This window comes from Nestor notabilis, unplaced genomic scaffold (genome assembly GCF_000696875.1).
Source record: "Nestor notabilis isolate BGI_N333 unplaced genomic scaffold, ASM69687v1 scaffold3612, whole genome shotgun sequence".
NCBI lineage: Eukaryota > Metazoa > Chordata > Aves > Psittaciformes > Psittacidae > Nestor > Nestor notabilis.
Window position 1 is genome coordinate 28,965 of NW_009917751.1, and position 12,242 is coordinate 41,206.

Below are 12,242 nucleotides of genomic sequence, written 5' to 3' on the forward strand. Positions count from 1 at the left end.
CTTTCTCTCTCTTGCATTGCTGCTTCTTGCATGCTTATAAATTGTGAGAATTTCGGTTTAGACAGTATCGGTGTTGTGTTCTGATCCTGCAAACCCATGCTAATGTCTTCCCTGAGGTATTAATCCATTGGCTTTTCTAAGAAATCAGAGATCAGGATTAGGATCAAGGCTTGATTTGTATCATTATCTCACAATTAAAATGTCTTTAATCATAGAATCGTAGAATAGTTAGGGTTGGAAAGGACCTTAAGATCATCTAGTTCCAGTCTCCCTGCCATAGGCAGGGGCACCTCACTCTAGACTATGTTGCCCAAGGCTCTGTCCAACCTGGCCTTGAACACTGCCAGGGATGGAGCATTTACCACTTCTTTGGGCAACCTGTTCCATGTAAAATTTGAGATTTTCATGGAAATAATCACATAGTAATTACTCTTACAGCAGTGAATAAGAATGGTGCTGTTAAAAATGTTTGGTATCTGAAGGGTATCTTTTGGTTTTGAAATACCACCTGGACATGTATTGTGCTGTATTTCCTTATTCATTAATTTATTGTGTCATAGACTATGAAGTCACGAAAATACCTCCCTAGGCAACTTGTTAGTCTCATCCTAGTGAGGAAACAACCTCCCCCAAACCATGGTGAGGCCTAATGCAAAGAGCTTTCAGCATCAGTGTGCAAATGCAGTGTATTTCCTGTTCAAGAGTCCCCAGCCAAATCATGGACCCACCTCAAACTATGAGTGAGAATACAAGGAGGAGAGCAGCTTACTTGCCAAGCTTTGCCACTGTCATTTATATTCACACCCTTTATCAATGATCCGTGTCATTTAGATTAGGCTTTTCTCTTCCTTAGCTAAGTGCTCATGATTATGTACATAGAGCCATTATTAGCAAATACTCACAAGAAACACTTATAAAATATACCCCTGCATCTAATTCCTTTTTTATGGTAAACATTTTTTCTGTTGTTTGTTTTTTAAAAAAATCACATACATACCTCCTAACCTCAAAAAATAAACCTCTGTTAGTAAGGAATATAGAAGCTAGAATATTAATGCAGGGTTTTAACACTCTAGCTTTGAATAAAACAGATTTTATTACAGTTGTGTACAAAACGCATGTATATGGACAAAAGATAGAGAATAATTTTATATCAAAGAATGATTCAGCAGTACTTAACAGTGGATGGACTGTATTTAAGGAAAAAGCATCCTGAGCTGGCAGCTGGACAGAAGCTTTTTTACTGCTGAACGAATCCAAAATAAAGGATCAAAATGCCCTGAGGTATTTGGCTTTCAGTAACACTGAAAGCAAAAAAAAAAAAAAAAAGTCATTCCCTGAAAATGATCAAAAGGCTAAGATTGTTTCTCAAGCTGTTCTGGATTTTGGTCTCACCCCTTTACAGTCCCCTTATATCCACTCTCCCAGCTGTACTATTCTCCTTTAACACCCCTTCCCCGCAGAATCAATTGCTCAGGCTGCAACTTCTGGCTGAGACCTCTGCCCCCCTTTTTCCATTTATATTTGTGGTAGTGAGAAACCTTAGCTGTAAGCTGGGAAACTTGTTCAGCAGAGCCACAGGTAACACGTTTGAACTAAAAACATTGCTAAAATTACCCATTCGTGACATAATGTGACTCGTGCTCGGCACATAATAATGGTTACGGCTGGTGTAAATATGGTTTCACCATTTCTTTGTGATAAGTCATAAAATTAATCAGCGGCTTTACCATTCATAAAAAGCTATTAGCATAAGCCATTTCACACTGAGTTTTATGGCACTTCCAGCCAGTAGCCAAGTGTGGGTAGTGTTTACATATGCTGGAGCCGATAAGAAAAGGATAGGTTGATATGAAGAATCAGAGGGAAAGATAACCATTTTTCACATTGCTAAGCAATCTATAATTGTTACTTAATAAAAATAATGAATTACTTAATTTAATTAAGTAATTAAATAAGTAACAGTTAATTGTTACTTAATAAAAATAATTGCTTTATTTTAACTGGGAGGAAAAAATTCTCACCTCTCACTTTTTTTCCTCTCGCCTGAAAGAGGAAACAAGTAGGGTTTTTAAAAAAAAACAAAAACAAACCCCACAAAACCAAACAACCAAAAACTGAAATGTTTTTTAAGAAAAAATAAAAATTATGAGCAAAATAATTGTTTCTAACATTATTTCTAATGGCCTTATGAAAGGACATTTGCTTTTGGGGGGAAAAAAAACCCACAACAAAGAAACCCAACAACAACAAAAAAAGCTACAAAAAAGATTGTGGAATGTTTTTAGGAAGATAGAACATGCATTTTTATACCATCAGATCATCAGGCGTGCACAGGATTACAATGGTCCCAGATCCTCTCTGTGTCAATGGCTTGAGTATAAGAGAGGAAATACCAGACTATTTTATGTGGACAGACATGTACACTTAAAGAACAATGCATACATTATTGTACATGTATCTCTGTAAAAAAGGATTACTCTCGTAAGTATGTATAGCTTCTCAGAACATGCACATTGTTCTGTGGGTTTGTCGTTGCATTCTCACATGGCATTTGTAAAGAAAAGATGGTTTCACAGTCGCCCTCACTGCCTCCACTGTAAGGAAATAAGGTCCATGTAGTTTATCCATAGAGGCCACACATCCCATCAGCATAGTCATTTCTTCTTTTTGGTAATTTCCTCCAATCATCTTATTGTTTTTTTTTCCTTAACTCAGTTGATGCCTGGAAAGAAACACGGCTGTTTCCCTGTATGTTAGTGCAAAAGGAGCATCAACTTCAGAACACACTGAGTTTGCAGTGATTTGTGTCAAAGACTCCTCAGAAAATGACAAATTGTGAAGATACGATAATCTCATCAATTAAAGAAACAAAAAGAAAGAATGAAGTGAAAAGTATTTAGAATTTCTGTGGTCATAGTCATTGGGTTAGTGGGAGAGAGATTCCATGTTACTAATCTGTGACTTAAAGACAGAAGCCATGAGAGTGTTTTGCTGTTACAGCCATTTATGAAAATACATATATGATTAACTTTTACTGAAATTATTAAGAAAAAAAATCCCTCCTGCAGATAGCAGTTTATGCATTTGCGGGGTGTGGGTGGGGGTGGAGGCACAGGGTTTCCTTCTCCTGATGCCTTTCTGTTTTCCCAGATGGGAAAGTACACCCTGGACTGCCTGTTCCTCATCCTGTGGAGGGGGCATTCAAAGCCGCAGCATCTCATGTGTGGAGGAAGACATTCAGGGGCATATCAGCCCTGTGGAAGAATGGAAATGCATGTATACTCCAAAGATGCCTGTTGTCCAACCTTGCAATATATTTGATTGCCCAAAATGGCTTGCTCAGGAATGGTCTCCGGTAATCAGCTTAGCTTTGTTGGCTTTGTATTCAACACAGTAGGATTATGTCTTACCTTACAGTTTAGTGAGCTTGTGAAAGTATGAACATTCACTACTTTCATTCCTTATTACCATAAGCTCTGTTTTAAATTAGGCAATTTGTCTAACTGCAAAGTAAATACTCAGGAATAATGTATTAGTAAGATTAAAATGATTAAGGAGAATGGTGCAAGAAGAAAACAGATCTGTAACGTTAATTATTGACTTTCAACTAATAATGATATGGGAACATAAATGACATGCACAAAACAAAACCAGTAAGCATGTAATGGTATATCTTTACTACAGCTTTTCAGCCATAAATTGAATATCATGAATTGCTGAGAAACTTCCATAAATACGTAAAGCCATAAATGACTCTGCTGTTTGATGTTGTCTGTTCCTAGTTGTCTGCTCCTGACTCATCTTTCCTTTTGCGCAAAAGTAAATGCCCTTGAGATGTCTTTCTACAAAAGTAGAAAAGTACTTCGATTTTGTACACAAAGACTTAATCTTGTATGTCATTTCTTACCACCTTTCTCAGCAAATGAAATTGGTTTTAGAAGCTAAACTAGCTCACCCACAGGTGAGGGGTTCTAGACTGATTGCAAAGTGTTTAGTGATTTCCAGATAACAGCTGCTATCCAAGAGCAAAGTAATATTTGTACTATCCATACCCCTCCCCACTGGTTTGTAGTTTTGAATCCTCTACCATGCAATCATTTCGAAAACAAACTGTATGGGAGAGATGGGGGAGGCTGAATTTATGTACCTTACAAAAAAAACCCACAAAACACAACCCACAAAAAAACTTAAGAAAGTGTCTGAGGGAAGAAAACCCAAATAGTTTCCCATTCTGTTTGGTGCCATGTTCCAAAATAGCCAAGTGTCTCTCCTGTTAACCCGTAAGCCCAAGTATTTTGTCCAAGCAAAGCAGAGTGGTTCCAGATGAAACTGACAGGGTGTTACTGAGCCTATCCAATATGGGATAGATGGCCACAAGCCAAGTACCACTGCTGCAAGAGTGACAGTGAAAGAGAAATCCAGCAGCAAAATGTCCAAACCAAGTTAACGTGCAAAGCAAAATGGCAAAACTTTCTGACAATTTTATACTGTACCCATCACTACCAAGTATCATGAATAGTTTATGTTCAAGGTTGGGTGTTTCTGCCTCATGTTTTGGTCTCTGATATACACATATTTCTATATGCATATTCCTTTTTATTTATCACTCCTGTGAGATATCACACACATCTTTTGTTTTTCCTTTCTTTCCCAGTGCACTGTGACCTGTGGACAAGGGCTCCGATACCGTGTGGTCCTTTGCATTGATCACAGGGGGATGCATACAGGAGGCTGTACTCCTAAAACAAAGCCACACATAAAAGAAGAATGCATTGTACCCACTCCTTGTTACAAACCCAAAGGTAATGAGGCAAATGAGTTCTCATAAATTTTTCAGAGCTCCTCCATGTTGAGCAGTTGGGGGGCTTTTTGTTGCTAGTAGCACTGTTTCCACCAGCACCAAATTGTGAACTTGCACCTTTATGGCCTGCCATTCCTAATCCAGTTTGCCTGCTAGTAACTTGGAGTGAATGTTGGTGCTTTCCTCTTTCTTGTGAGCTCTAGATTTTTCACTGTTAATTTGTGGTCCAGCAGACCAAGAAACATAAATGTAAATTTGACCATAGTGTAAGCAGGTTTGACCTCACTGACTGTGTCTCGGCTAAATTTTCCCTGTATATTAAAAGGAATCAAATACATGAATAACATTTATGGTAGATAAATGTAACCGTAATTTTAAAGTACCTGCTCATAACTTTGAGCTTGAAACAAGTTAGAAACAAGCATTGTATATCCCAACATGAAGTTCCTACTACTAGCAAGGCCCTGCCAAATTTGGCAGATTGCTAGACTTGAAGCATCTTATTTGCAAGGAGTACTCATGATTTGTATATAAATGTTTTTTACTTGGGCCTCAGAGAGTAATACCGGGGTAAATCCCCCATATTTTGTTGAGAAGCAGAAAATACATCTGCAACTGTTTGGAGGTTCTTATGGGGTGAGAACATTAGTAGAATTCCTGGAGACTGGATTGGACTAATGAGCAGTGTCCAGGTGCATAAGTTGCAGGTTTTTGACTGCGTCTACAGGTATATAAGCATGCATATATTTGCGCATGTATACAGTTCTATTGATAGAACCTCCGTGTCCATATGCCAACTAACTTACAGAAGCTTCTGGGATACAGCAATGCAGGTGAACTTAATTTCCCTAAACTGCAGACTTAAACCCCACAATAAGAAGAAATAAGTTCCTTTTTAAAAACGAATTGCTATCGCAATACGTATTAAGAACAGTTATAATGAAGCCTTGTGAAATAAGAGTGACCTGTGACCTTGTGCTGATCCAAGGTGGAACAGTGAAATCTGGAATTTTAATTTCTCTACTTAGTGGCTGGTGATGGGCACCCTTGCCAAGTTTCAAGATTTTAGTTTATCTGGACCATGACAATTTACTGTGTCTGCCAGCCACCAAAGTGGTGAAACCCAGACACAGGTCCTCTGAGAAGCAATAGGTATGTTTACACTGTATTTTGCTGTCCAACATGAGCTCACTCAGTCCACCTTCCAAGATTGAAAAAAAAGGCCCTGTGGCTGTGTTAGTAGGACTGAGCCTCCTATAGAGATTCAGTGGGTTTAGGCTCAGTCAGCTACCCTTATGAGACTTCATCTGTTTATGGTGTTCAGAACACACGTAAAGCAAGATCCTATCTGCCTGCAACATACAGTGTAAGCAAAATATAGTAAGACACCAAAAAATCAGATGTTGCAAACCTGCAACTAACTTCCAATTGGGGAACCTGAGAAGGGTGCAAGACCAGCTGGGAAATCTTTGCTTGCCTGCATCTATCAAGAAGTCTTTTCCAATGGGGCTTGTCTGGGAACAAAGTAAATTGCTGTTTGCTGGAAGCTTACCCTTGCAAGAGAGTGGCACCTTTATTCTTGATAACCTCTTATACTGCCCTTTGCAGCACATGCATGATTATTTTCTGATTGTGCATAATTATTTCCTTCTTCCATTTTTTCCCCATGGGATTGAAAGTCTGACATAAAGCATATGTTTTGCTTGGGTTTAATTTTACTCCTCGTCTTGGTTCTGCAGTGCTCTTACAGTTTTCCCTCCATAATGCAAGTGGTAGTATTTGAAGACTCATGTGCCTGAAGGATGAGTCATACTTTCAGAAGCGAGTTGAACCAGATGATGTCCAGAGGTCTCTTCCAACCCAGATTATTCTATTTATGTGCTGGAATTTTGTCCTTTTTATTTCACAAATCTAGAGTTAGAAATTTCAAGCACTACTAGTAACAAAGTACATCTGCCCTACCGAATGCTTTAATCTTAGACTGCTTTTTCCTTTTGGAGCTGGATTAACAGGAAGCAGAAAAACAATCTTCCAAGCTGACTGAAGCAGTAAGACCAAAAATGTGAATTCCCTCTTCTTTTAACACACTGTGCTAAACAGAACTAGAATGTGAAGAGTTAATTTGATTTGTTTCATTTTACTTTATTTAAGCACTGAGGCACTTTATCATACACCAATAATGGGAAAACATAGGATACCCCTGGATTACATAATGATTTTCAATTTTAATAGAGGTGTATTCATCTAATACAAGTTTCTGTATAATAAAGGATTTAAATGTTTTTACTGGAACTGTTTTATAAAAGGAGAGATTTCACTTTAATCACCAAAGCTAAAAATTCCTCCTTAGTTTATGTTGAGAGTGATTTATATTAATCATTTTTTTTTTTTGTCAAAGCATGCAGCACAACATCAACATTTCTAATCCTCTAACAAATTTTACAGTGTATATTATAACTAAAAACACCTCTAAAAAAGCAAACTTATTAAGAAAGTCACATAACAGGCAATGGTACACAAGAGCTTTTTCATCCAAGCAAAAAAGCACGGAAGTAAGATCTGGCTTTCCAAAACCCATAAAACAAGCTGCAGAACATATAAATAAAAATATCTTCTACATATTTTGGATAACAAATGCGGCAAAATATAGAATAAACTAAGAGCTGTGCTGGCAAATAATCATCTTTAAATGGCCCTAATAAATATGTTAAAGTTGTTAAGCAAGCTATTTCTGAGAGAGAGACATAGTAACTCTATTACTGTTCTTTTCTTCCTCAGTTAATAACTTGCCTCGAGAAAATTAGCTTCACTAAAGTTGCAGTAGCTGTGAAACCAAGTTGTAAGCTGTTGTTCCTCTGCAATACAACTGACAGATGGGAAATTTTGTGTCCATATGTGAAATGTTTACTGTTGTGTACAACAGTCATAGAAACTTCCAAACTATTGTGAACAACATTAATCTGCTCCTGTTGGCAAGTACAAATCCACAGATTACATACACCCAAAAGGCTTAGGTGATTTGTGAGTGGCAAAGAGATCTGGCCCTGGTTCTCCTCAGTGGTCTGAGTCTCATCCCCTTTTATTTGTGTTTTTCCCCTGATCCTAGCCCAGAATGTTCTGTTGAAATGCAGAGCTCTTTCTCAAATTATAGTGCTAAATTTGCTCTTGCTTTATACCCCTGTAGAGCCGAAACAGCTCCACCGCCTTCAGCTCAAATACTATACTTTGACACTGCATGAAAGCAGAGTTTGGCTCATGAAGCAGCATGGCCCTGCACTCCCCAGAGCAGAGCAGCTCATTATGCTGCATGCACATCCTGGAGGGGAAGAAAAACAGCTCTACTGTTTTCCATCAGAAATGACATAAAAAGTATCAAGCTCGTTCTTTTAAATCCACATAGCTGATGAACTGATAAACTTCAAGTTGAAAAGCATAGCTGGGCCATTTTATTACAGTTTCTCTGTTCTGTGGTATCACTCATCAAATCAGGATTTTCTTCCTTTTGTAATCTATCAAAAACAAGCTTAATGTGTCTTCTGAAGTTCTAAAATTTAAGGGTAAACATGGGGATTTTATACAGTTTGCTTTTGCAGGGTCAGTGGAGGCCTGTTACACTTGGCTCCCTACAAAAAATACTTTCCAAAATGACTACTTTTACAGCTCAATTGTATAGTCTGAAAAGTGATTTAATTTGCCTTTCTGACTTTATAAGAATAGCCCTTCTAGCTGCAACAGTGAACTATGTGATGATATAACCTTGTAAGCATTATAGTCCAGGTGACAAATACTAGGCTCTTTGTCTCTCTTTTGCTCTCTTCTCTGTATTCTTTGTGCTCAGCCTGCATGTGGATGAAGGCACATGTGCATCACAGGGAAAAGGGAGGCTGGCATCCAACTTTCACATGCTTGTGCTTGTTCCACAGAGAAACTTCCTGTGGAAGCAAAGTTGCCATGGTATAAGCAGGCTCAAGAGCTGGAGGAAGGAGCAGTGGTGTCTGAAGAACCATCGTAAGTCTTAAAAATTTGCTTATAGCAGGTTCTCATGATGTGGGGATCTGTGGCTTGTGCTGAACTGAAACAGTATCTTGAAATTTTATTTGGCTTTCATGTAGAGTGTAAAGGCTAAACCAAAGACCGTGGAAATCAGTGAGCATAAATCTGTATTACTTTTAGATATTAAGAGACAGGATTTAAGAGGGCAAATGCAGATTTAATTTGAGCAAATATATGCATGTTTAATTTAAGGTCATTTACAATAATTATAGTGGCAGTCTGTCTACCTACATAGCTATATGCTCCCCACTACCACTGCAGCTCCACAGCTCAGAACATTTATTTATTCTTCCAATACTCCTGTGAAGTAAGAGGTAAAATACAGGACAGCCAGTGATGATTTCCCCTCTCCTCTGCCCCCAGGAGATATGTAGTAGCAGCAAATAAAATTAATTAATTTTAGCAGAAGATAAACTAGAAACCTCAGTCCTGTGGTTAGGATTGCCTTATTATCACCTACCTCATAATTTCAGGGATTTTCCCCTCCCTGCTTTTCTAGTTACTTCATGGTCTTTGCCCAGGCACCTTTGCAAGATGGATCTCAGTCAGCACCTTGTAAGCCATTATTAGCTTTTCCTCCTGCTGCAGACCCTCTTGGATGGCAGGTTGGCCTACACAAACACATGACACTCCCCTTGCATTAGGGCTGCCTGAAATGATGGAAACTGTACATTTTCCTCTTAAATACATAAAACTATCTCATCCCTTAACTGTAAGTTTTCTCTTTCCTATTCATTTTTATTCTGTTTTATGAAGAAATTACCACTGAGATAGAAAGAGGTAGAGGGCATAAAATTGTTAAGGTAATGATGAAAGAAAAAGTATTACAATAAAAAGCTGGAAAAGAACACTTCCACTTAGAGTTGATACCTGACATTTTAATATATCAGTAAGAAAATCTGACTGAATAAATCTGGTCTGGTGTAGACAGATTCTTCACACATTGCCATTGAAAATGCAGTTTAGCAGTATCTATGTGTGCTTCATTTTGTTAATAGCAGGACTGTAGAAGAAGTTAGAAAAAATAACTGGTTATAAGAAACCCTCAGAATTTCATTTAGAGTTGAGTTTTATTGTCATTTACAGATAATTAGTCTTCCTTAGCCTAATAAAATTGCAATTAAAAGGAAACTGCAGTAAAACTGGTCCACCATGTATACCTTTAGCAATGAGACAACTGAGAAACTAAAAATACTATTATTGTTATGTTTTGGATTTTTTTTTTCTGGAACTGGGATAAATGCATGCTGTAATTATAACCTCTTTACAGAGTTTTAATCAGTATGCAGTTCATCGTGGCTAACCATACAGCATCTTTTGTTGCAACTACAGCTGTGTATTAGAGTAAAAGCATTGTTCATTATGCAATATAATTGCAATTTTGGCATGTTTAATTTGAGTTTAAGTAATTTGAAACTGGAACATTGAAATAGAGCCAGAGGCTTATGTAATAAAGCTCTGAAAATAAAAATTATTTTAAGCCAGGCACCATATATGTACATAAACACATACATACATATATACACACACATACAAATACACGTGTTCCTATGTGTGTGTATATATATACACGAGTAGAGATACAGCATGTAATATGGGCTGTTTAACTGTTTCCGGTGTTACATAGATTTTGTAAGTTTATTCATTCAGACTTAAAGTCTAGAAAATTCAGTATCTGTGAACATACTAGTTTTTCATTTGTAAAGTGTGGTTTATTTTCTTGTGGTTTTCTTCTTAAGACTACTAAACCACTTACCTAAGCATGTATTTATCAAACTGTAAATAACCGCCAGAAGCATTCGTAAAGTAAGATGTATTATCAGGAAGTTTATCAAAAGGAATCATACTGATAATGTGGTCATTGGAACAATTTGTTACACAAGAAATTTTTTTGATAAATTTTGTGAACTATGTTGACAATACTGTAGAAAAAGTGTATAGTAATATGCATATGCATATATATTAATATATGTAGCTTTAAATATTAACAAAAAGGGATTTGTAGAGAATAAGCATAACATCCAGGGAAAGATGAAGAGGCTTTATTTTATCATGATGTGTATTCTAATAAAATATTCTGGAAAATCTTATGGGTATATTACTTGTGATTGAAACAGACATTGAGAGATACAAAATGAAAGGTATTTAAGAATTTTTAAATGTTTTTAGTGTATCTATGACACCTCCTTATAGTTCACTGCTTTGTTGCAAAATAAGACCCTGCTCTGCAAAAACATTCTCATTTTTTTTTACCCCATTTCATACAACACTTCAGTAATACCAGTGGGGTACTAACATATCAACATATAGTTGGACACAGTCCGGACTAGATTCAGTCTGCCATGAGGTGACATTTTATACATTTTTTTTTCTCTCTCTCTGCAAAGCACAGCTCTGGGGACATGTATAATATTTATTTTAGGCTGAAGAGAAATCAGCATGACATTAAATTAAATTCAAGTCTAGATTTTTATATGTGTTGACTAACAGCTGAAATAAAGGGCACAAAGTCAGGATACTTATGCAAACTTTCCCAGAGCTCAGAGATATCCATGCCATGTGTTTAGATTTAGATGATTTTAATGATAAGGCATGAGACAAAAAGACCAGACAAAAACTTAGAAAACTTGTGCTGAAAGGGTCATCCATGCATTCCCCATCTGTAAACTGTAATAGCCATCTCATATTGTTTCAGAATATCTAATCTGTTGACAGTGACTTGAGAAGTGAAATTCCACATCAAATTGGTTCTGGTGCCTCACTATTAATAGTATTTTTCAGTAATGTCTACCTTTAAACAGTTACTCATTTCAGGTCCTTGTTATATTAGACTATTTGATTGTTTATGTCATTACAAATAGTTTTTTCTGTAAAACAGGAGACAAAACATTCGGAATTCACTAATATACAATCAACAATCAACTTTGATTCCAGTTTTTAATTATTCAGCTATGTAGGGATTTCAAATACACCAACTAGTTGGAAAGCAGGGTATATTACATAATAACTCACCTTTTAGCCTGTGTTTCTGAACCTCTGCAGACTCAATTTGATATTCCGTGGCCTACCATGCTGAGAGATGTCAGGCTATCACCCACATATTTTGGTTGATAAATGATCAGTCCAGAGTGTAGGTGCATGCTAAGTTGAACGTTGGAACAGTTTTTAAATGTTGGATCAAGCACTAGCAGGTGTAAGACAGTGTGTGACGTGGTCAGCTACTTTGCTGACTGTGAATTGGAGTAACAAGAACATGACCATCAATTTCCTACTGTCTTACACCTAAGTGTGTTGTAGAGTGTACTTCACTGTAAATATTTTCAGAACATATACTGGGGGTGTAAAAAATAAAAATTTAACTACTTGCCATTTATTTTCTCTGGTT

The 12,242-nt window shown here is 37.0% G+C and overlaps 1 protein-coding gene across 1 annotated transcript in view; it reads left to right on the forward strand.

The window, feature by feature from the left end:
* LOC104401711 (ADAMTS-like protein 1) overlaps positions 1–8,816 on the forward strand; it is a gene marked incomplete at its 5' end in the record, with an annotated part of 37,037 nt that extends 28,221 nt beyond the window's left edge. Inside the window, 3 exons of the mRNA XM_010009384.1 lie at positions 3,154–3,358; positions 4,658–4,805; positions 8,728–8,816. Coding sequence (XP_010007686.1) covers positions 3,154–3,358; positions 4,658–4,805; positions 8,728–8,816 — 442 coding nt within the window. The remainder of the gene's footprint in view (positions 1–3,153; positions 3,359–4,657; positions 4,806–8,727) is intronic.
* Positions 8,817–12,242: the final 3,426 nt, after the last annotated feature.